The 25642-nt window shown below is 41.2% G+C and overlaps 2 protein-coding genes across 4 annotated transcripts in view; one reads left to right on the forward strand and one right to left on the reverse strand.

Annotated features, from left to right (window-relative positions):
- Positions 1–1192: 1192 nt before the first annotated feature.
- On the forward strand, positions 1193–5961 carry isl2a (ISL LIM homeobox 2a). Its single transcript, XM_079683226.1, has 6 exons — positions 1193–1297; positions 1757–1946; positions 2407–2666; positions 3152–3438; positions 4229–4396; positions 4929–5961. The coding sequence occupies exons 1-6, from the start codon at positions 1240–1242 to the stop codon at positions 5043–5045; spliced, it is 1080 nt and encodes a 359-aa protein (XP_079539352.1). The 5' UTR covers positions 1193–1239; the 3' UTR covers positions 5046–5961.
- Positions 5962–7114: 1153 nt separating this feature from the next.
- Positions 7115–25642, reverse strand: part of scaper (S-phase cyclin A-associated protein in the ER) — a 58970-nt gene continuing 40442 nt past the window's right edge. For all 3 annotated transcript variants that reach the window (XM_079681691.1, XM_079681692.1, XM_079681693.1), the window contains 8 exons: positions 22378–22501; positions 20598–20827; positions 18838–18993; positions 16301–16535; positions 14805–14954; positions 8798–8989; positions 8117–8165; positions 7115–7878 (listed from right to left, as the gene is read on the reverse strand). In XM_079681691.1, the coding sequence (XP_079537817.1) occupies positions 7781–7878; positions 8117–8165; positions 8798–8989; positions 14805–14954; positions 16301–16535; positions 18838–18993; positions 20598–20827; positions 22378–22501 (1234 nt within the window). In that variant the 3' untranslated portion in view covers positions 7115–7780. The remainder of the gene's footprint in view (positions 7879–8116; positions 8166–8797; positions 8990–14804; positions 14955–16300; positions 16536–18837; positions 18994–20597; positions 20828–22377; positions 22502–25642) is intronic.

Consider the following 25642-nt stretch of genomic DNA (forward strand, 5'->3'; position numbering starts at 1 on the left):
ACAATTAAGCCCATGTCCCAAAGAGTGCTGTGAGCTTTTGAATTACAATAATTTTCATTTTTAAATCTTACAATATATTACATTTTCATTTTGTAAAAATAAGGCCTTCACTTAGGCTTAAAACATGTTATTCAATCATTATAAGGCTACTAGAGAATTATTTACAATACCTAAATGAAAGGTTTTCTGGTTTGTTAGATATAATAGTGACTTGAAACGCAAACCGTGAGAGAATAGGGATAAAGGCAGAGGAAACTGAAAAAAGTAGCCAAAATCCACAAAAACCAGCCCATATGACCGCTATTTATTATTATTATCATTATCAGATTATGCAAATAAGGTTTACTAATTTATCGATAAAGTAGACTATAGGCAAAAAAAGACCTTTTTCATAGTGCCTTTTATTGATCGGGTCTGGGGCCCCAAGATTTCAGTTTCATCCAGTAGAGGGCTCCCTCTAGTAGGGTGAGGTTATTGGTTATCAATTAAAGCCAGTTAAACAAAACAAAAACAAATATAATGATTACAAATATTTTACATTCAACAATTAACCCCCCACTCGCCCCCCCCCCAAAAAAAAATTCTCTATAATAATAATAATACAAATATATTACAATGTATATCATTTATGTCCTAAACTAAATCCTAACCAGTAAAACATTGTCTTCAATATATTTGGGGATGGATCAATTCAAGATGTTTTTATAAAGACAATTAAAAAAAACAACTAAGAAACTCACAAAATAAACAGTAATAAAAAAATAGGATACTGCGTTGATCCATAAAAAAACACGAATAAGAGGCCATAAATAAATATTATTATTATAAAAAAACGTGATATAAGACAATAACAATCTAAACTAACACGTTATGTTACAGTAAGTCGATAAAAAAGTATGCTGTGAGCAACAGCGAAATTGCTCTTAGAGTAATAGAGATGTGTTGGCAGGGCTGCTGGACAAAAAGATAACAAAAACAAACAATAACAACAAAAATTCTCCCAGCCAGTCCAAAGAGTCAACATGAAAAAAGAGCAGGGGTCCTGGAGGAGATTTGCATGGCACCCTCTCCCCGGACCAACAGCGGTCCAGGTCTGCAGACGTCACTGGTCGATGATCTTTGTTTTCTCCCCACCTCTCGGTGGAGGAATACAAGTTTCTCATCCAGCCAGGGACGGGACGGTCTCCTCTGCCGCTCTTCTCCTCCATCTGTCGGCTTGCACAGGGCTATTTGTCCTGTATGGTGGATATCCTGCTCAATACTTCTTTCTTGGATGATATGGGGGATCATTCAAAAAGTAAGTTACTCGTCTTTCCCTCCTTTTACTGCCATTCTGGGGTTCTGTTGTCAGCTTTTAGTATGCTTTTTAAGACACATCCGGCGTGTGTCTTGACTTTGAAGATTAATTGCACGATTAATTTCGACATTTGCAGGATAATACCTGAACCTTAGGCGTGTTCAACTCACTGTCTTAACGAAAAATCACTCTAATTTTCATATAACAATCATTACAGAAACTTATAGTATATGTTCGTGCGTTTTAAGTGACACATGCCGTATGTTACTGGAGATATTTTTAGCTCCTGTGACTCTTTCTATAATAATTTTGTAATATTCCTGGAAATACCCACATATTTGTTGTGGCACACGCAGCATTTTTCCTCCCTAATGTGAAGGGGGAAAGGGGGTTTAACAGGGATGTCATGGGGATTAAAAGAGTGCGCACAGTGTTGCATTAACGCCTTCCCCTCCGCAGAGAAGTCGGGAATCGCAATGTGTGTGGGCTGTGGAAGTCAGATACACGACCAGTACATCCTGAGAGTCTCCCCGGACCTGGAGTGGCATGCAGCCTGCCTCAAGTGTGCAGAGTGCAGCCAGTACCTGGACGAGACCTGCACTTGCTTCGTCCGGGACGGAAAGACTTACTGTAAAAGAGATTATGCAAGGTAATGCAGCATTTACATGATGTTCAGAAAGAGAAAAGAAAAGAGAAAGTTGGGGATTAAAGGGAGCAATTTAGAGGAAATTCAATATTATTATCATGCTTGATTAAACTATAGCTGCTAAACTCCTGATCTTGCACATTGTATTGTTTTAATATTTATGTTGCATTGTTGGAGGAATCTGTGACTTAATGTTTTTATTGCACAACTTCACTGTAGCTATGTCATTCAACCTTTGTTAACCATAATACTGCAAATATGGTGTTCTAATGAAATTGTGTATGTTTTTCAGACCTGAATTAGATTTGTGTTGCAGGCATACAGATTATTATTATTTATTTCTCTCAAGTTCACAGCTGTTTAAGCTTTTGTTAATGGGTAGGCTAGAGATCAAAATCAGATTCCTTTAATTCAACAACTTTTAGGGCTATGAGACCAACACAGTCTCCTTGGTCCTTTTCAGGTTATTTGGCATCAAATGTGCAAAGTGTAACATGGGCTTCTGCAGCAGCGACCTGGTGATGAGAGCTCGGGATAACGTGTATCACATGGAGTGTTTTCGGTGCTCGGTGTGCAGCCGTCACCTCCTGCCGGGGGACGAGTTCTCTCTGCGGGACGATGAGCTGCTGTGCCGGGCGGATCACGGCTTGCTGGTGGAGCGGGCCTCTGCAGGCAGCCCGCTGAGCCCGGGGAGCGTCCACAGCAGACCGCTGCACATCTCCGGTAGGAAACACGCCGTTTATTATTAATCAAAAATAGTGCACGAAAATCACCTGGAAAGGCCTACACTTGTGCATTATTAGTAATATTATTATTATTGGCAATACTATTATTATTTTTTATTATTCAACTGCTTAACTTTGTTGAAAACGTTTTTTCGAGGCAATATTTGAAGAAAGTACACAAAAGAATATTTGTTTTGGGCATTAATGTTTCATATCACGTGTTATAATTTTGGTTCTGACATAAATGATGAAAATGATTTATATATTTATTATATTTTCTATATAGATCCTGTTGCATATGGAAGGCCTATATACCGTTTGTGTACAACGTTTTATGGGTGTAGTGACCTTATAATAGCTTCAAAGCTAATATTTATATTGCAGATGGTAATTTGTTTCTTTAATTTCGTGTTTCTATATTTTTGTTGTATTTATTTTTTTAACTATTTTAAGTATCTAATATAAAAGAATGTTTTTCTTCAGAACCAGTGTCAGTCCGGCATCCTCCTCATCACCGGAACCACGGCCACAACAAGACTGAGAAGACCACCCGGATCCGGACGGTGCTGAACGAGAAGCAGCTCCACACCCTGCGGACCTGCTACAACGCCAACCCGCGACCGGACGCTCTGATGAAGGAGCAGCTGGTGGAGATGACCAGCCTGAGCCCCAGGGTGATCCGGGTCTGGTTCCAGAACAAGCGCTGCAAAGACAAGAAGAGGACCATCCTGATGAAGCATCTGCAATCACAGCACCACAGCGAGAAAACCGTGAGTAATGTTATACTTCTTTTTTTTAAATTGAATTATTATGCTATTCCACAACCCAATGTATTTGGCAACTCCTGCTTAAACGTGTGATTAATTGGTAAAAACATGGGAAACTCAAAAAAAGTCTTGTGAATGATCAGGCAACCGAATAATGTGCAATCTTATTGTCACACCTCTGCTGGATAAATTAAAGAAGGGAATCATTTTAAAAGGCTATGTTGTTGTAGATAACAATTTGATTTAATTTAATATTTAAAAATCCTATAACACAACTTAGACTGTTAATTGTGAGAGAAAAAAAGGATATGACTCTAAGAATACAATGTAAAACAAACACTGTTGTTTTGACGTCATTTGATATACAATTTTAGCTTGTATTTTTCATAAATCAGAAAATAATGTTAAATTGTGAATTATTTTTAAATAGAAAGTAAATGTACATACATACATTGGAAGAGTATAGACAACATCCATTGTATCATATTAACTACTGCAGAATTAGATATATGCCAATTTAAACGCAAATTAAAACATTTCAAAAATGTAAAATACAAATGGCCAATTTTAGAATGGATTTCTACATAATTTTGTGTAATAAAGAAGTTACATCCTATATGCATTTTTTGTTTGTTTTTGCTCATAATTCGTAAGTGACAACAAATTATGCAATCGTTTTATTTATTTCTAGTGGCTGCAGAGCAGGACACATTTAACCCAAAGTGACTTTACACCAGACTGCATCATTGGCTAATATTTGGGGCGAACTAAGTGTTTTTCGTTCTTCTTGCAGAACCTGCAGGGCATGACAGGCACCCCCCTGGTGGCAGGCAGTCCGATCCGGCACGACAACAGCGTGCAGGGGAATCCTGTGGAGGTGCAGACCTACCAGCCCCCCTGGAAGACCCTCAGCGACTTCGCCCTACAGAGCGACCTGGACCAGCCCGCCTTCCAACAGCTGGTACGGTTACATTTAACACATTATGATGAAATAAAATGATAGGCTGTTTAAAATCATACAAAGGGACTGCTAAATTCAAATTCAGAAAAATAAAGAGAAGAGTTTTAAAACTTAATAAAAAAATAATACTGTTTGACTTGTTTCTTTAATTAAGACGTTTTGAAACGCTGATGATGTCCTTCATTTCGTTTAAAAACAATGCTTGGATAATTTAGTAATATTGACGCCTTTGATTTCAAGTGCAAACCATAAAAAAGCTGTAGCCTATCAAATTTGTAGGACTCCTGTGAGGTCACTTGATATGATGATACGGTAAAGTCTATATTTGTTTTGATAGATCGGTCTGATATTTTGTGGGGGAAAAAAACAAAACATATAAATGTAAAGAAAATATAGGCAAGGCTACAACTTCAAAACGAGTCCTGGTCATGAGCAAGTGTGGCAAGTGAGAATAAAACAATCTGTTAAAAAAAAGTAAGTAACATTTTTATTGTTGTTGATCTGACTAGACCTGAATTGCTTCCTCTGGCAGGTCTCATTTTCTGAGTCGGGCTCTCTGGGCAATTCCTCGGGCAGTGATGTGACCTCTCTCTCGTCTCAGTTACCGGACACACCGAACAGCATGGTGCCGAGTCCCGTGGACACGTGAAGAGGCCTCGAGGTCAGCTGGAGCCGCCGAGCGCGCACCCGCGTCCTCTGCATGGGGACGCGCAGAGAATGTGACATTCAATCAAAGAAAAACGAATTAAAGGACCAGGACGGATTATGCTGCAGGATAAATTCATGTGACGCCCGGAGGATTGGAGGACTATTCCCTTTACATTTAGCCGTTTAAGCTCATTGTGTTGCTCAAGGACACTTCGGCAGGACACACGGCTGTTGATGGACTTAATGGGCTTCTAGTTATGGGACATTTTACCATAATGCCAATACCTGAACTGGCCATAACGTGGTGAATATTTTGCGGGATTCAAACACGTGAGCCTGTGTTGGACGTCCTAAGGTTACATTGTGTTTATCAGGAATACAAACTGTGTAGATGTGCATGATTTGTAAGTTTCAATATCGTCTCTTGTAAATTAATGAAACAGAAAATAAGTTATTATTATTATTTATTATGAAAACAGACATAGCCCGAGCTTATCAATAAAACCATAGTTTCAAATGATGATTGCATGCAAATTCAATTTGTTTGGTAAAACTGAAGATTTCTTTTAAATAGGCTAAATGAATCATTTTAAAGGTCAATGGAAACGGCTGCTTATAATGCTTGACACTGTTTGAGTTGGAGGTTAGAGTTGAAATAGCTTCCCAGCTTCTGTACTACAATTCAACATTTTACAAGGGCTAAAACGTATACAAATAAATACTTAAACTCAAGCTATATTTCAGCGTCACAAATGTTCAGTTTCCACATTTTTGGGTGCTCATCTGTCAGCTTCAGGTCACAAACCCTGAGGTGGCAGTAAAGAAGCTCAGCTTATATTTAGGCCTGCTCAGTTTCTGAGCCAAGTGGATCAGTGACTGATGGCTGACAAGATATTATTAAGCTTTTGGCCCCTCTGTCATAGGTCACTGAATTAGACGCGACAGACTGAGGTATGAATACGCATCATCACAACCTCTTTCTTACAAAAATAAAATAGAAGATCATGGTGTTAAAACAAACATTTAAATCAATATGCATAATGCGGTTTTCCTCTAATGGTGATACAACGATCAAATGTTTCTTATTTAGACAAATGTCACAGTATCATACCGACCTGGGGCTTATGGTTACACGTCTAGACAGAGGAGAGGCAGCGGGGCCGCTTATCTGCTGCTGGCATCACCTGCAGGATACACTGAATGGACCCAAAACAAAGCGCGTAGCCGCGAGAGGGGACTCCCAGCCCGCGGACGCATCCTGGCGTGTCTTCAGTTTATTTTCATTCCAGTAGGAATCCTGACCGGCAAATAGCCGCTGGACAAAAGAGCATGCAGGTCAAGCCGGGACTGACACACTACACCTCAACAATTTGTTTGGGAGGATCGGCTTTATCAGTTGAAGGAAGTAGAGTCTCATTGAAAGTCAAAATCCTGTTAAGGCTTTAAGACATGCTAATAATTGTATCTTCTAAAACAGCTACATTTAAGAAGATAATGTGAATTTGAAACGTACCTAACAGGGCTATCTAACTGCCCCCAACAATTATATTATATATGCTCACTATACATTTCAAAATAAAACCCCAATTTTTAACATGTAAGGAATATTCATTTTCAATACCTTCCACATATTTAACATCAACACTGACTTCAAATTTGAACTGCAAGCTGGAATGAATGCTTCAGCAGTTACACACTGCAATGCAAGGCAAGTTTAAAAAAAAAAAAGAGTTATTTTCTATCTTATTTCTTAAGCCTTATTTTGCTAATCTCTATATTTTAAATACACCAATCAATTTACTTTCAATAAATCAGTGCAAGGCAAGTAGGAAGACCGCCTCCTTTTACATTTCACACCATTTTGATGAAGTCACATTCTCTGACATTAAACAAAGCATTGTTTGTATGCAAGTATCTATCAAATCCTAGATCCAATAAGGACATCTTCTTTAATTTAATTGAGGGTTATAAAAGACATAAATACAAGACCAACCACAGAGTCTTAATAGTTTTTGACTCAATAGTATCAAATAAACGTTGTACAGTTCACACAGTAAAATCAAAGAACCATAGCCATAATATTTTTTATTTTGCATGTTTAAGGTAAATAAGTCAATAAATTATATTAATTTGCATGTGCCTCCTAATTGAGAAATATAACAAGTATAACTCAAATATAACTCTTAACACAAGTTTGTAATAAAGGCAGGCCAGGTACAGTAACTTTGAACCGGCATTAATGTACGAAGACAACAAAATAACATTCCGGCCATTCACATTCAAACATGAGACAAATACAATAATGAACACAAACAGTATTAATGAAAACACTTGGAATATTATAAATTACAGTATGAGTAAATATTTCAGGTTTAACTGTTTTGGAAAACACATCCATTTCTATCTACAACAGAAACAAAGAGAAAACAGATGAGTCGTTTAGACATTAAATGAAAAAGATGTGCATGTGTTCTAACTGCAAAGAACAACAATACATTTTGTGCAAATTTCTCATAAACTCCAATCTGATTTCAAATAAATCAAAACACAGCCACACACTGAGGATAAGGCTTCACAATCTTAATGTTTGACACAGTTTGAAGAACATATGAGAACATATAACTAGTGTGCAGACTTTAGGTGGGGAACAAAAAAACCTAACCAATTTCACATCTCACGTTTCTTTAGAAGTGTTTATACTACGCTTATCCATCTTGAGGACAGTGTGCATCTCCATCACTCTTCCTGTTTCTTGAAAAAAAATTGCAGTGCCGAGTCCCACTGATCTCTTGGAAAGCGGTTGGACAACTCACAGTAATCCAGCTGCTGGGAAACTTTGCACACACAGAGAAGAACAGCTTCATTATACTGGGCAGACAACATATTAAAACTAGCAAGAATCAGGATTTCATTCAAATAAAAAGACATTAATCACAAAGAAATGTACAAAGAAATAAGTTTATCTTAATATTAGAATATGGGAAACCTACAAGCATTATATCATCAAATATATCAAATGAATACAATATCACATTTTTGGTTATGCATTTTTTATTTATCAAAATAACTTACCCGTGTGCTTTATTTTGTTGTCTGAATCCTTCTCATTGGTAGCACAATCCTAGGGGAGAATATAAGAAGCATTAGTTCCAACTATAACGGTATAATGCAGGGTTTACTTTTACTTTTCATTGTCATTTACTATTCAAAATGAATATCTTTGGTATAATGAGTGATAAAGACATTTAGGATCAAACTGGAGGAATGTTCTTGGGGTTAACTCAACACTAAGGGCAGCGGGGTAAGACCCCATGCATTATTGCTTTGTTTGAAAGAAATGACAATAGCTTGTCCCCCTTTGAATGGAAGTTAATCGGTGTCTAAACAGTGGTGGTTGCAGAGTGGTGAGGGGCGTGTTGTCAGAGGAAGATGAAGGAGACAAGCTGTTTACTGGGAGTTGAACCGGTGGCAGGTGAATCCACTGTCAAGGAAGACATTTAACTTTGTAAAATCCTGCCTGTTACACATGCACCGTGCTCCAGAGAAGCAACTGTTATCGAGCCCATGCAAATAATTAATTGTGTTTGGACATTTTATTTCAAAAGATAAAGCGACATATGTTGCTTTTGATATTTAGTACATCTTTTATTTGTTTTGGCCATGGTATTACAATCATGAGATCTGTGTGCATCTGTGGGAAAAAGAATGACTTATTTATGTGCAAACATATACCACACATGGGACCATGTTTACCTGAATGAATGTGGCCAGCAGCACACAGCTCATCTCCTGCTGCAGGATCACCTTGTTGTGGGAGTTGTTGTAGCAGGCGGAGATGAGGGAGGGGAAGAGCACTCGGATGAGGCGTGGGTGGCTGAAGTACTGGAAGGGCAGCTGACACAGTTTCTGCAGAACGCTGGGCTGGCGTCCAGACTGCACTATCACCTGGAACACACAGGGAGAGGGCCAGTCACTCACTAAGCCCGTCAGGGGCACTGCTGGTTGTAAATCCCCGCCCTACGTCCCTCCCACATGTAAATCTGCCACTAAAACAACACACAAACAGCCATTAGGAGGAGACCTGGGGGGCACAGCCTCCCACCGCGCAATTATGGGCCATAAAACACAATGATGGGACGTTTTTGTTCTTCCTTTGTACCAACGGCAGTAGCAGAGCTGCTATAACATAGCAAGGAAATGTGAACTGATGTCATTATCAGCGGTTAAAACTTCACTTTTGTGTGAAGCTCTCTGAGCAACAGTGAAGTTCAGAATCACTGAAGACGCTTGTCACTGGAGTGAAGCTCAGGTTGAGAGGGCATTCGTAGTGCAACAGGGGGAATAAAGGGTGGTGGTGGTGGGGGGGAGGATGATGGTGACAAACCTCCATCAACAGTGTGGCCACCCCCACTTTAAGAAATGAGCAATAACATTAATGGTATTTTCACCTTGCCGACATCCTGCTCTGCATCACAGCCAGTCAATCACACACACCATCACATCCGACCGGGCCACCAGTATTCAAACCAAATCACTCCCAGACACATTTGATTAGAAAGGAGACCACTGCAAAGGGAGGGGTCCCGGCCTAATGCTCTGGTCATCTCCCCTGAGCCTGGGAAGACCATGAGCACCCCTCTGAGAGCCGGGGGTCAGCGTGCTAAATCCTGCCTGCAATACTTCACAGTTACAGACCACGGGACTAGAGCCTCAATCCCAATGGAAACCAGAAGGCCAAGGTAAGGTCCCCAAGTCATGGTGACATAAATTCACCAGATTTACAAGATTTTAAAAATACACTCTGTCCTTTGATAATGCACTCCAAGTTTGAGCAGCAGGATAAACAAAGCGATAATTCATTGCTTTTATCAGTTAAAGGTGAAGCTTCTCAGAGCAGCCCTCTACAGCAGCGTTCAAAGGAACACAGAACAGTGCCATTTCCCATTATCCTGTGTTTAAAGGGCCCATATGGACAGGTCAAACAGTCTGAACCTTAATGCAATACAACTACTTGAAAACGTTAAGAGCACCGAATTTGTCAACTTGAAATCAAAGTGTTAATTTTTTAAGCTGAGAGAACATGTATTTCTGGTGTGATGTGTTTCGGCGAGAGACATTTTGAATTAAAGGACGGTCTGGAATACGTTACTAAGATGTCGACCGCTCTTTGAATCTGTGTGCGTAAGAGTAGAAGAAAAAAATCCCCACAGTTTCACTGACTCAATAAGTGTGTTTCACAAAGGAATGTGGGGCTAGTTGGAAAAAGTCATCCACTGACGGAAGGAGAAAAAAAAGACAAGCTCTGGTTGTTTTCAAAAAGTAGAGCTGCTTATTTTCAGTTTGTGTAGTTTTTGTATTTTCATGCTACTCTCTACTAAATCCTACATCATCATATCTATCTTGTCTGTTGCAACACAGCCTAAAGACAAACTGGCATTGTGGGGGGATCGTAAATTCATGCAGCTGAATTCATTTGAAAGCCAAAACCATGATTCTGCAAAAGCTAAAGAATCTATTCATTCTTGGGACTTAATCCCGAATATTTATGGTTTAGGTATCATAATTTAACACCATAGCGAGTGTTGGATGTTAGAGCTGGGGCTCTGAGAAGATCCAACCCACAAATCACCCAGCAATCTCATAATCCTCGGCTTCGCACAGCTCCATCTTCAGCTGCCTAAACAAATTGTCCACCTTCAAGTGCCTGATGCAGAAAGACATAAAACAAAACCTGGTGGCAGCAAGAGCACGGAGGTCACAGGGAAACCGAGTCCCCTGGCCAACTTTCCACGCCTCCACCAGGTGAAGAGCAACACCAGAGCCCGAATGGTTTCCAACGAGAGATTATGTTGTGGCGGTACCTCTCCCCGCTCAGCTGAAGTATCTGCAGCTCAAAAGCTGACATCATAAAACTAACAACAAGCATCTGAAGCCATGCATCTGGCACTCGCTTATAACGCAGTAAAAAACTCAAGTGTCTTTGGCTGCTCTGTTTTTCCCTTAAGTTCACAGATCTGGCCTTTTCAAACAGAGCTGAGTTTTATGACGCCTCCATGACATAACCTCCTTACTGTCCACAATGACAACAAAGAGTGTGTAAAGTTAATGTTCTGAAACGCAAACAAATTCTCGGGAAAAAAACCCAGAATCTAAGATGAAACTAAGTTAAAACAGATTTAAGAACGCAGAACAAAAAGAGGCAGCAGCTGTGCACAAATTCATAAATCTGAAAAAGGGCATAATTAGCCTGAACGAGGCTGCACCCGATGCTGGGTGAGGGGCAGAAATCAAGATGATCAGGGACAATCTTGGATGTGTGGAAGAATCTCCATTCCTTGCAGCGTCTAGACGGCGTGAACACCTCAGGAGGAACCAGTGTCAGAGCAGGGCCGTATATCTGAAGCTTGAATTCACCATACAAACCAGAACCATCAGTGGAACTGCCTTACTGATAAGACAAGCAGCACAGCATACACCACAAAACTGTTTAGTGCCTCTTTACAACATTTACAATGGCTGATTGAGACGTGCACAGGACGCTGTGTAAATTACCTCGGGACAATTGGATGCTAGCGAGGCAGACATTGACATACACACTCCAACTTGACTTTTAGGGCAGTTGTTTTAAAAACCCATAAAAAAAACTGCTGTTTAGACAAAGAAGCTTAATAACTCTTTATTTATCTCTATGAGCTAAGACTGTCATTCCGTCCCAGATCTTTACTGCTGATAATTCTGCTCTGAAGCCAACCTGACGACAGTGTTACAGACAAATGGAAACTCCTCACTGAAAGGTACGCGGGGATAAAAATGTCCTCAGCTTCACTTAAAGTCAGTTGGACCTGCGTTCACCCTTGAAGCAGAGAGTAAATCATCTACCGAGCTAACAATCAGGCCCTCTCCTGCCAGTCAGCGGAGAGTGTGTCTGTCTGTGTTCCTCTGCCTCTGTTTACTCTGCCGGGTGATACAGAGTGTGCATTCCCGGCTGCTGGCTCCCTATGGTCTGCACGAGCTGCACTTACCCTGCAGGCAGTGAGGGCTTGGTTGTCTTGGCTGTAATGGACTGCTGAAGGGAGCGTTTCAACATCAGGTTAACAAGAATTACAAGCCTAAAGCTTGGCTCGGGCCTGCAGGGTAGAGGAAACGCCCTCGTAGAGAATGGGAAGAAGAGGAATGACCCCACAGATAAGGCTGAGATCTGGATATGTGTGTGGGATGTGAGCCGTAGCTCATGGGATGCTTACAGGTATAAAGAAAACAGTTTACGAAACATAAGCACCGAGGGGTCAGGTAATCTCAAGAGCCAGTGCAGGGAAATCGATCCTATTACATTTCTAAAACGTCCATACGCTACCTGAAATAAGACCTGCCTCTGTGTGTGTCTTTGTGTTTAGCCCACTCTGCTTGCGTGTGTGTGGCCATTTTCCATGTAGTGAAAAAATGCAAAGTTTTCTTAAGATTTCCACACTCTCAAATTGCTTGTGTCTTTGTCAAACACAAGCGGGAATCTGGTGGTTTAACATGTCAACAGTTTACAATTACAGTCTCGTCAGCTCAGAGATTCAATGATCATCACCACGGATGATTCACCGTATTCAAAGACAAGGAGATTACCGGCGCATGTCTCTTCAGGGAAAAAGGAAGTACAGTTACACGTCAGTTGTAAAAACGGTGTAATGTGTTCTTCTTTTTTTGTCGAAAGCTCTCTACGGACCTACCTAACAAACAATGAAACATATGGCTACATGGCTCGGAGGCCCCCACGAGCAGAAGCACACTTGAAAAACACACAAGTCTACATATGTCACTCTCCCAATGGCTTTTTGTGTGACAAGGTGAATTATTCATGCCCCCAGTGCAGGGGGAATACATCACTTCATATAGTGCTGCTTCAAAGTGTTGCTTTTTATGAGCAGCCTTATTTCTAAAGCGTATATATATATATATATATTATATATATATATAAATAAACAAAAGCTGGTGTGCCGACAGTGAATCAGCAGTCTCTACGACCGCACAGCCCTGGGTCGCGCCGCTTTTGTGTTCTGCCACTGCTTACATTAGCTTGAGAAAAGCTCAGGCTGCTCTAAATATTCTCCTTAACGTCATCCATCTTTGTGCAGAACTGAATGGACCCGTTCCAGAAACTGGACCACTGGCAAAGATCAACTCTCTACGGAGGTTGTGTGGGATCTTGTTTCCCGAAAATATATTTACTTCAATATATCCTTAACTGGAGGAAATGTGAAAGGATTTTTTTTCGTTGTCGTTTCTTTCACTTGAGATATACTTATTGGCAGTGGTTGTCGAGGAATGACAGATTCTGCATTAAATGATCAACATGTTCTTTCCCCCACTAAATACAGTCAAGCATGGCTGCTTTGTTAACGCTTCCCTGGTTGACCAAAGACGATTCATCTGTCACCCGTTTAATTTAATCATCAGTCCTCATTCAATTATTCAATATAAAATGCAAATTTCCAACAGATGCTAATTCCGTACATCAGAATAATTAAATTGCATAGAAGCTGAGAGAAAAAAGAAAAGCGCCTTTGACTGGAGGAAGATCCTTTAATAGAAGTAAGAAATCTGCTAAATGAGAATGGGTAATCAGACCATAAATTGTGGTGATGGGGGTTGACTGCGACCGTGCGGACGTAAATGACATATCAGAGGTTTGAGAGTGAAGCTGTGGCTGCTGCCTGTGTGGGTCAGGCTTAACATAATCAAAGCCCAGCCAACTGTAGCATGGCTAATCAGGGGCTCGGTAGACGGGCCATGCATGACAGCCAATTACACAGCAGCCAGGTCTGCTCCATCACATCCTGCTCACTTCCACACAGCCCCCTAAGTAGTTGTAACACCGGGGCCAGCACGCCGCTCTGCTTTAGCAGCAGGAACAATGGGTCACTCTGTGGTACAATAGACGACACAAGGACCAAGAGCAGGAGGGTGCCAAGTCATGAATCTTTGAACAGGTGCTTTTTGTTACAATTACAAAACTACACCCTTTTCTGACAAATAATACATGAACAGAACAATGGTAAGATGATATTAACAGTCTGTTCTATCTTAGCCGACAGCTTTCAACAAAGCATTACATGTAACTTGTGCTAATAACAATTAAACAATTAGTAGATTGACAGAATTGTATTTAATCCAAATGTATCAATTTTAGGAATTTCTTAATTAGAAGCTCTTGATGATTAATTAGATGAGTTGATAACTTGGTGGAAAGAAAATGAATACCCAACAATTGTGATATTCAAACACTTGATAACAAGATTTGATTTTGTTCACATATTAACAACAAGCAATTTGAAGATAACAGCATACAGTCTTAGAGGTAATTAAAAGAAAGGTTAAACCATTCCGAAAAATTGCTAAAAAATGTTATTAAAAAAAAGCAGGCATGGTGTTAAAGTCATTTGAAACTGAAAACAGACAATAATTGGAGATGTTGTAATAACCATTAAGAGGTCGTTTTTTGGTGTATTTTGCTTTTATACCTTTTATTTTACTGTTGGCCTGACAAATAAAACAAAAATCACTTATAAAATGACTATATTTAAGATGACTTTTAAACCAGTTAGAGAATACAATACAAATAGAAAAAGTATGATTAATAACAAAATTACAATTACAGCTTTAACCATAAACAGAAATACTGTACATCTCATTATTTAAAGTACTTTGGTTACGTTCAACTTTTTTCTTTTTTTTTATTCTGTGCAGTCAGTGCAGGGTCTAGCTGGATTACCTGGTTGTCTGTATGGTTAACGGTGAAGTATCCCACACAGATGATGACATCGTGCAGCAGCTCTTCCGAGGCGTGCTGTGTGCAGTACCAGAGCAGCGAGCTGACGATGTGTCGGAAAGCCAGAGAGAGGCCCTCGGCTCCTAGCACAGACTGACAGGTCACAGACAAAACACATGTTTTACAGTTAATTATGCGTACATAGTCCATGTTTGTGATTACAAAGAGCGCAATACAAAAACAATACCACGTAATGAATGACTATAGAGTACAAGCAACTCAACCGGGGATCCACCATAAAACGCCCCAATCCCGCTCGGAGATGAGACGCTAGGAGCAGCTCACAGACAGTATTTATTAAACATGTCAGTGTGACAGAGCACCATAAGATCATCACTATTCCTCTAGAAGTTTGGGTGGGTTAGCATTTCAACATCCTTAAAAGCAATACCTGAAAATAAAAGGCTGTTTTCAGGCCTCATAACATATGGAGGCGACATATTCAATTCATTGAAACATTGAAGCTAATGTCAAATGAACCAAAAGCAAAACGTTATTTAACAATAAACTAAGAAATGACAAGACAACCCTAACCCAGGAAGAGCGCAAAGCAGGGAGGAAAATACATTTCTGTTTTGAATCTTTTTCCATGTGTTGTTCCATGTGTTGCTGCATATTCTGCAAACATCACAACCAGAGAAACATTTCTGAAATTCCTCTAAACATTTATAACCAAAATTCTGATCATCCATCAACCACAGCACATTTTAGCTGGTACTGTGCAGGTAATGAGAAACACAAGGTGATTACAACTCTGGGCCAAAAAAAGAAACATTATTTAAAATGTTCATAAAACTCAGGCCGTGAAACGCTTTCATTTCCACCTGTTTTGAGTTGCCAGAATGTGGCAGGTCAGTGAGAGGAAGCCACTTCAAAGTAATAACCACAAGACATTAAAATAATTAACGGCATTCTGGCTTGCTCTCGTGCCGTTGCGTCTGTGTGGTGACTTCGCACAGCGAGGCCGTCTCCATCTCCTCTTCCTCAGGGTGGGTAATGTACGGCCCTGCATACAGTGATAATCGCTCGTGCTTCAACCTAACGGCTGACTCGTGGGCTCTCCTCAACCCCAACAGCTGACCCCGGGTCAGAGGGCACCTGTGTTTATGTCCACAGGTCAGCTGTGTCCTGAGGAGAGTAACTTGTCTTCCAAAGGCTCTGAACAAAAGGAACCAGCATCAATCTGATCATGTTTACAGATTTATTAGATCTAGTGAGGATAATATAAATATTTGTAGGCACTTTTTTGACAAGTCATTTGAATTACTCTTTTTAATGTTTATCCAAATACAAGTTGGTTAAGGTGAGGGGACAACATTATTGTCCTGCAAACAAAGACAAGTAATTTGTGACCAATAGCTAAATCTGCTAGATCTTTAAGGAATCTTTATTTTTTGTTCCAAATAAAATTAAAAAAGATAATATATTTGGGGAAATACCTGGAAGGCGGATAGGTCAAGCAGGGCAAAATTGTTGAGGAAACGGATGCCTTGCAAAGCCACCTGGATGACCCCGGGGCCGTAGGGTTCCTGACTCTGGGAAGAGGACTCGGGAGAGAAACTGTGCAGCAGGATACAATACAAAGTGTGGACCACTCCCACCAGGTCTGTGGACCGCAGCAGGGCCGTCAGTCCAGTCGGGTCCTGACGTTTATTGTCAAATATACTGGGAGCACTGGAGAGGAGGAGAGGGGAAAGTGTCAGGAGTCAGCCAAAGCAACCATAAAAGTTATGGCTGCTCAATGAAATGTTGTCAACTTGCATGATAAACATATCACAAAGACAGCGGGGACCCAGATTGCAAGAAGCAATTCATAGGAAAACTGCACTTCAAAGTGTAACATTTTTATTATTTTGTGTTCAGGTAAATATTACATTTGTTCAATAAAATAATGTTTCCTCTTGTTTTTTTTAAATGTAACAACATTTTAGCAATATACTGTAAGAAGCAGAAAGGTGGCATTGAATTTTTGTAAGTAATCAATAGCTTGATATTTAAAAAAAAGCAGACGTGTTGCATATTTTGCTCATAATGTACAGCCCTGCTGTAAGTATTACCTGACTGAACTTACTGCTGCAAGTTTGCAATGTGTAACATATTAACACTTCCACATCTTCTCCCTATGTTCATCTTGAGCTCTTTAGGTGCTTTTGTGTATTTATGGAATAACAGTTATTAAGTCTTTGCATGCAAGAAGCTTGACTCTGTTTGCCCTTTTGACTTAACTAGTAAGATTTACTGCAAGCCAGTTTGGGTTCAGCTGAAGAGTGGGACCTTAAAGACTCAAGATGGGCTTTTCCGCTCCCGCTCTAGCTTCAGTAAACACAGTTAATGCCGTGAAGCTCATGGCAGCGACTTCAAGCTGGCAGATAGCACTGAGCGGCCTGACAAGGTGCTGAGAGCTCTGGCACATTTAATCAAGGCCGGCCTGAGAGGACTCAAGGTGATATGTTTGTTTGATTCTAACAAGATGCCACCTTGTTGGTTGAAGGGATTGGTAACATCATCCTTTCACTGAACGTAGCATTTAACAACAAAGCCAGAGATAACGCTGGCAGGAGAGAGAAGGTGCTTTCATTACAAACATGACAGTATGGGGAAGTGGATTCAGTCTGGTTCCTGTTTAAGGAAATGCGTCGCTTCAAAAGATAGACATTAAGGTGAGGAATCTAATCATATAATCTAATCGTAGAACTATGAACAGTTACAAACTTTAACAAAACTAAATCTGAAATAAGTTCAAACGTATTATTTAAATCATATCAGTGTCTGCACCGTCAACTGGACTAAAAGTACATCATTATCGGACATTAAAAAGAACCCTGCTAAAGAAAATGAAATTAATTAATGTAATCAAGTTGTTAATTATACTCTGTTGCAATTCAGTTTAAAACCTAGGCTAGTAAAGACACACAATTTAAGAGTACCGCAGCACCAGCTATGCTTTGCAGCCATGTAGAATGGAGGGTGTGTGACCTCTGGATGGATCTTACAGTGCATGCTGATACTTGATGTTAGCCAACAGGCTCTGCGTGAAATATGCTGCTAGGCAAGAACACAGCCTCCTAATGCCATTATAATCCCCTGACACAGCAACTGGCATAGCCAAAATATTCTACGAGCCCACTGAGCATTCGTATATATGACACACGGAGAATCTTGGAAGAGCGGAGTTGCTGGCTGCAGTATTGATCATGAACCTGGGCTCACTTAACCTGAACAGTTTGACACTACGTTTTCTCACAGTTATTCAGTGACAAACATGCAGTCGTGCTGTAGCTGTCGCCTACTGTGAAGCAGCTGGTCATTGTTACTGGACACTGGGCGCTTCAAACAAGATCTTTAAGAAAAGTGGAGTTGTTATGAAAAGAATAGTTTGCTCAATTGTTACCTAGATTCTATATTACAAAGTTCCATCCAGTTCGAATTTCAGAGTAAAGCGCGACATCAAAGCATATCTGGCTCTGGTAGCACGGTCAGCATTTTAAGTGAGGAATTGTGGTAGTGATGTCCCTTGGTGTGACTGTGTGCGTAGCCTCTGTCAGCGGCGCCACTGAACCTCTCTGAGTGGAGGTCACTGTAGCACACGTGGGTGGGCTCCCACCACGCTGCAGGCTAAGGTTTATGGTGAGTGACAGAGCGCTGGGTCAAGTAGATGCCTATCTCTATCTGCAGCAACGACAGCTTAGCTGGCTGGCTGGCTGGCTGGCTGGCTGGTTGGAGGAAACGACCTGCTGGCTGATTGCAGAGGAACCACAGTCTTTGTTTGAGTAACTCGGCCTTTATGGAACCTTGTGACATTAAAGAACTGACAGCGACTCGGTCTCCGTCATTTAGCGCACAGAGAAAGGTGTGTGTGTGTGTGTGTGTGTGTGTGTGTGTGTGTGTGTGTGTGTGTGTGTGTGTGTGTGTGTGTGTGTGTGTGGAAGATCAAGAGATCACAGAGATGTTTGTGCTGTGAAAGAGACATGCTTACCGTCCAGTTACGACAAAACACAGCCTACACATGCTGTGCAACAGAGCTGAGGCTTGCTGGAGGAAAGCGGACACCTTGGGGTGCTCGTCCACAGGACCTTGGATCGACAGGAAGCATCCGTACAGCTTGTCAATCAAACCCATGTTTACTACATAGCTGGAAGAAACACAAAGAGAAAAGAACACCATTTGGTTAATACAGTTTTCCCTAAATGTTTAAAGAAACGTGACTTTCCTTATAAAAGCTCATCTCACACAGGCAAACAAAGGCCTTTACTGTGCATACTTCTACAGCTCTGCAGCTGAAAGCGGATACCTCACCTAAGCCCTCCACCCCCTGCTATTACTGCGATATCTCCAATTTGTCTTTGCCAATGACAGGTCTCATGATCATGTTCCCTGTACTCTTTCAGCCACAAATCACTGCTAATAGTGTCATTAGAGGGCTGTTGTGGCCCCTGTGCCAGCCCAGCTCGGGGCCCTTGACAGTCTGTTGACCTGGGGCCGTCTTCTCACAGCTCTGGTGTGCTTGGACCTTCGGGCTCAGCTCAGACTCCAGCAGCTTACGGAAACCTATCGAGTAATACAGCTGCCAGTTAGGGCCTTTCTAGTAGCTGATGTGATCACCGTCTTGACTCCTTGCTTCTTTTCACATACCTTTTTTGTTAGAACTGTCACTCATTGAGGTCCTCTTAAAACAGGTGATTATGACCGTTTCCAACCTCCACTGAAGGTCACCTGACACTTGAACCAAGTCCCTTTGTTTTGACTTGATCCTCTTCCACAGCTTTACTTGGGTTGAAAGGATCTTTCCTCACACCAACTGCTTTGTTCAATGCCTGCTCTGTTTGACAGCCTGCTTGGTGGTCGAATTGCCACTCGTCTTAACATTTATGACAATGATAGGGTACTAAAAGCACTGAAAGTCAAACTGACAAACTGGTAATGAGAGGAAAGGAAACGGTGATCTCCTCTGTATGTGATATATGGGTTTGCATAATGGGAGAGTGTTGCACAAGCTAACAATGTTTTGATCTTTTGTCCTTCCTCACTAACATATACATTTTAGAAGGCAGTTAAGGTAAATCTTGAGCCTGTACTTGGGATTACCGGGCTGACGACACCATTTTTCTCAGGCCCTCCCCTGTCTCCAGGGTTGCGACTGGGTCAGTGGATGAGAGCGGTGGGCCTGTACAGCTGCTCTGTCCGAATGAATCATGGCTTGTGGGAGGGACTGTAAAGACTGCACTCTTCCTCAAGGCTTCATCAGGTTGGGCCTGCCTTTCTTCAAACCCACATTTCTCCAACACAGCCCCAACTCCTACAGCCCAGACCCACACGGCTAAATCCAACGCCAGGTTCAAGGAGACCTTTCAAAGCTTTGGAAGTCTCTCTTTGTTTATGCTACCTTGTGCCCCCGCCCCCCCCCCCCCCCCCAGAAAAGGATTTTACTTCTAATTTAGCGTGGAAAAAGTACAAGCTGGAAGGATGCCAGAATCCATGCTCATTCTCACACTACTCCCTTTCTAACAAGACACCAGTTGGAACATTTCCAAGAGGTCTGACATTTTGTCAGCCTATACTTAACATAAGGCACGCTGTTGAGGAAACCAGAGGTTGACCAACTCTAAACCCAGTGAAGAGGAGTGGAGGAAGGATGTACTAAAGGAGGTGAAAAGGTCATGAGATGAGAAAAGAGGTGGGCTAAAAGGAGGAGGAGAAGCAGTGTGGGCGTAATACAGTGCGTTGGAATGAGAATACCTGATTAGGTCCTGTGTTCGAGTGTTGAAGGAGTCTGTGGCAGAGCTCTTGACCTTGGCATCTGGGGAGGATATCCGTGTGATTTCGCCTTGTCCAGACTCAGAGATAGGAGGCCACAGGGACCCCAGGATGGTAGCGATGGTCTGCAGCAGGCCTGTCGTCAGACCGTCAAAGACTTGTTTGTTCACACTGCGCCCAAAAATAGATTTGTCCTCATCAGGGACAAAAATCTGCAAGAATGGATGAAAACATACTTGTTTTATCAAAGGAAGTCTATCTATGATAGTTATATAATATCTAATATTAAATGTAATATTTAAATATAATTAATAAGCTAAATGATAAACCCTGGTGCTGACACATTGCATAAGTAAACTGACATTATATCAACAGAGTTTGAGAAATAAACAAAAAGGCCTTTTTTTGTGTTTAGCAAAAGGGTTTTCCCACATTGTTGGCTCAATACAAAGTTTACTGAGTGTATTAGTCACTGACTGTAGGCCAAGACATTGTAATTACCCTCCTGTGATTTGTAATAGCCACAATAAAGGAATATAGCAGCTGTTTACGACATTTCCTCAGCCACACAAATGACAAAAAAAGCTGGTGTAAAAAAGTAAGCATGTTCTATAAATGATATATGCTGACAAGACTGAAGCCCAGATAAAAAAAGGTTGAAGACTAACTTCACGAAACACACAAAAAGAGATACAAGTTTAAAATATAGTGCTACTGTGTAACGTGGGGAAAACGTTCTCGTTTGCTCTAATGGTCGGGGCGCACGCTGACAGCATAGGTAAATCCACCGACATTCTCCACAAATCTAATTAGAAGGGTACATGCTCATATGGCAGTTCAACCCCCACTGCTTTACTCTATTGCTCGCACACACGCATACCAGGACATAGACATGAATACACACACTGAATCAAGAAATAAAAGAGAAAAACATTGTTGTGCATATTTTTTAAACTTTGTTGTATTACTTTTAATCACAACCGATTAAAACAAAGTGTGCAGGAGCTTGTGTAATTTGTTGAGCCAGATTGTTAATCTGCATTTAACACATGGAGAACAGTTAGCCTGTCTCCCATAGTGCTGTTGGATATGTCAGTCAGCAGAGCAGCTGCTGGGATATGTTTTATATAAACTGAACCATACAGGCCAACCTCTCCCTGTGTGCCCTAAGGAAATATGACTGCCTTGGATTGGAACTCACTCACTGGAGAAGGAAGCCCCAGAAGAGTTCATGCATGTACCACAGCCCTGCGCCTGTGCCTTGTCCTGTCTGTGTTGTGAGTGTAGGCGGCCCCAGCGCGCCGCCACCGTTAGATGTTTGGAGTGGGCTGATGTTTACAGTCCTCCTTACAGAGTGCTGAAGGATATGGGCTGACATGTCGCCGCAATGCAGCCTGCCTGCGCTCTCACATTCCCTCAGTCGGGAGGCATCAGTGCAGAGGAGGTTGGGAAACAGTTTGTTACTCGCTAGCTTGTGTCCTGTTCTGTCTTTTATTAACACTGTGGCAGGCGCAGACACCAGCAAAAAGGGAGGGTCAGAACACGGTATATCAAAAAGATAAATGCTAAGAAAGTAGAAAGGCTTAATAAAAACGCTAAATGTTTGTGTGGCAAATGATTGACCACACGTTGAAGACCATGTATCTAAACTTTATACACATTGAAATATTAATACTTGTATACGCGTTGCATTATAAGTGAAATGTTTGGCGATGGCAAATTAGGTCTTACCATGTCATGTGCTGGGAATGCATGGACTTACGGTTAGCTGATGCAGCAGCAGGTCCATAAGGAGCGCTATCTTGTTGCTGAACAGCACATAGGAGCAGTTGAGGGGGCAGCAGGAACATGCCAGGCAGTAGATATTTACAGCAGCACAGAGGGATCTAACACAGAAAGATGACAAAAGGTTACTGATCACAAGTTCAAAAAACAAAGATAAACAATACTACTTGTACGAAGATGTCTAGCCCTGGGCACTGACGAGACTATCTGCAGTCATCAGGAAGCCAAACACACTCCCCTGTATTTGTGGTTCCTTAAGGGTGTAGTTTGTCTTCACAAGTCAGAAGCATATCTCACTGACAGCGCGAGTAGGGAAGCTGATTTGAGGAATAAAACACTCATATCAGCTACTTATACAGAGCCTCCCCTCACTACAACCACCTTCAGAGGAGCTGAGCGCAATCTCAGTCCCATCTTGGCTGAGATGGTGCAGCGTTTCCGCTGGAGAGATAAAACTACTCCTCTCAGCAGCTCCTCACAGCAGCCAGGCAGCGAGCAGTGCTGAGGCAGTCAGCGTGCCTCTGTATTATGTCTGCTCTAAAACAAGCCCCAGAGGAGATGAATGCTTCAGATAACTGACCAATCCTTCTGCGTTGACTACTACTCCCCCTCGCCCCCATTTCATCAGTTAATATTTTCTGACAACTGTATATTTTAGCCATTGGCGGTATGGCGTGTCCTATCTGCTCACTGGAAGAAAGGAATCTGCCTCTCCAGTGCCTAAAGTAGGCCATGTTTATTTCAAATGGTAAACATTTTGATATCTACTGAAAACTTCACATCTGCTGCGCGTTTTGGGTCAAACCACGCTGGCATAGGAAAGGAAAATAGATTAGGCTGAGGCAGACCCAAGTCTGTCAATAACTTCCTCTCCATTTGCTCGTGGGCGGATCAGTCGTTTTGCTGTATCATTATTGACATTGCAGAGTAAAGCTGTCAGACATGGAATGTGGTGTTAATGTGAGAAGCACTATATTTTGAGTGATCGGATAGTGTCCAAATCTGACATCAAACCCGGCTGCGTCCACCTGAAAACAATAACCGATCACAGCCCTCTCGCAAATTGTTAATGTCCTATATGGCAGCTTTATTGACAGTAATTTTATTAAAGTATAAAGGCGCTGGAAAAAGTTAAGCCATAATGGTTGAGTGCAGTGATTAAGCAAAAGGCAAGGTAACATGAGATCCCAAACTAACTATGCTGTGTGCAGCCATGCTGCATCGAGACTCTGGAGAACATGGGACAAAGTTCAGCTTCTATGAAAATACCAAAACAACAACTCAACTGCTTTTCTTTAAAAATGTTTTATAATGACATAACACAGCTTATGAAATGTAAGCTTTGTATCCAAAGAACAGGGTTTACTTTAGCAGCTTTAAGTCACTGGCACTGTATTTAGGATCCTTTGCCTGTTGATGAAGTAGGGCACAATAGAGATATCATATGACCCATTATAGATATGACTATATATAATGATATGATGACATTTCTGCTTTGGAACGACCAGCTATAGTTCATCTTGATCAATGGTAGCAGTTCATGATATCCCCATCACAATGGAGATTTGGTGACAATTGTTTGTTGTAAGTATTTTACAAAGTATACCTGGGAGGCAATAGTGTCATCATTTCTTTTCAAACATCCTTGGAATTCTGCCATGCAAGTCCCTTAATGGGTTATAACATCGTTACTTCAAAAAGAAATGAAGAAGCAGCAATCTTCTTTGAACTTCCTGTAAATACTTAGAGAAAATGTAGAAACTGGTGAGGCAATGCACTCTTTCTGACTCTCATGAGGCTAACATGTCCAAAAAGTGACAAGGACTACTCATAAGGTTAGGGTTCAATTGGTTACTGTAAAAGATAAACCTTTATGAGTAATAAGTTATATATGATTACAAAATAACAGAGGACAGTAAAGTGTTACACACCAGTGATGTTAGGGGATTTTAATATTTTAATTCAAGGCATGCCTGTATTTACTCTACAACCTGACGAGCATATACTAATTAAATCACTTGACTTCTGTCAAGACGGATCGGCCCTCTGGCTTTACAATCGACTCACTCAACTGCTCATGTAATGAGCATGCAATTGCTTTGTAACACAGCTAATCAGGCTTGTCTTTGGTCGTCTCTGAACAAATGAGGAGGCTGTCAGAGGCATGTTTGAGTTATGCCCTTACACCAGCTTGTACAATGAACCATCACACTGATCTGTCTTTGGTTTCCTCCCACATAATTGAGCTTGATGAGCATGACACCTGATAGTCCGCCTTCTCTGGGATTCTCACTATCTCAGTCCCCCGTCAATGACAGCTTCAGTCAAAGATTTTGCAGAACCATTTTGTAAAGGGCCCTGCCACCCTGTCTCATGTTGCACAAAACACTTGGTGCCAGTCTATCTGAACAAGAAGCATTCCTTTACCACCAATATAAGGTTCATACTACACAGATTGTCCTTAACATGTTTCAAAATGACCAAAACAACTTTCCATCCAGTGACTAAACAGTTCATGAAATATTTTTTAAAGACTGCCTTGAGAAAGGAGATTGAAATAAAGAAAGAAAGTGAAATGCATACAATGAATGATGTAATCTGCCCACCTATAATAAACAGTTTAACCTCAGGCAGCCAGGGAATACCATTTTACCTGTAAAGCTTTCTAGATCTATAGAGAAATTAGGCAAAGAGGTGGAGTGATGGAGCACATCTGATCCTGTCTCGCCTCCTGCAGCCCTCTGGGGGCTCTGCCTGGGTGGCCAACAGCCCTACACATGATAAGGTGGAGGCTTTGGAGGAGGGGGGGTGGCGGCTGTGTAACTGACCTCTGAATTTGAACTCCATTTTTTAAAATGTATATATAACTTCATTTTAGGCTAGACAAAAAGTCTAAAGAAGAAATTGTACACAATAAATCAAAAAACTTTCCTTAACTGACTGCCTGAATAACTTTCAAGCATAAATTAAAAGTAAAACCCAAAACAACAAGGTTTCCCTAGCAGAGATACAGTTATGGATTTTGTCCATATTTCAACATAAAGTCAGCTGTTATAGTGAATAGCCAGCACTCAATTCAGTTGACAGCAGCACAACAAGCCTGTAAAAGCCTCTTTATGCTTTTTGTCACTGACTTATCACCCCTGAGATCTGTGCTCCTCAACCCGAGTCTCACATTTCTCGCCCTCTCTGTGCGTTTCCTATGTGAGCAGTGAAGCCTGACTGGAGCAACGCTGAAGAAA

Source organism: Notothenia rossii (assembly GCF_949606895.1).
Source record: "Notothenia rossii genome assembly, chromosome: 5".
NCBI classification, from domain to species: Eukaryota; Metazoa; Chordata; class Actinopteri; order Perciformes; family Nototheniidae; genus Notothenia; species Notothenia rossii.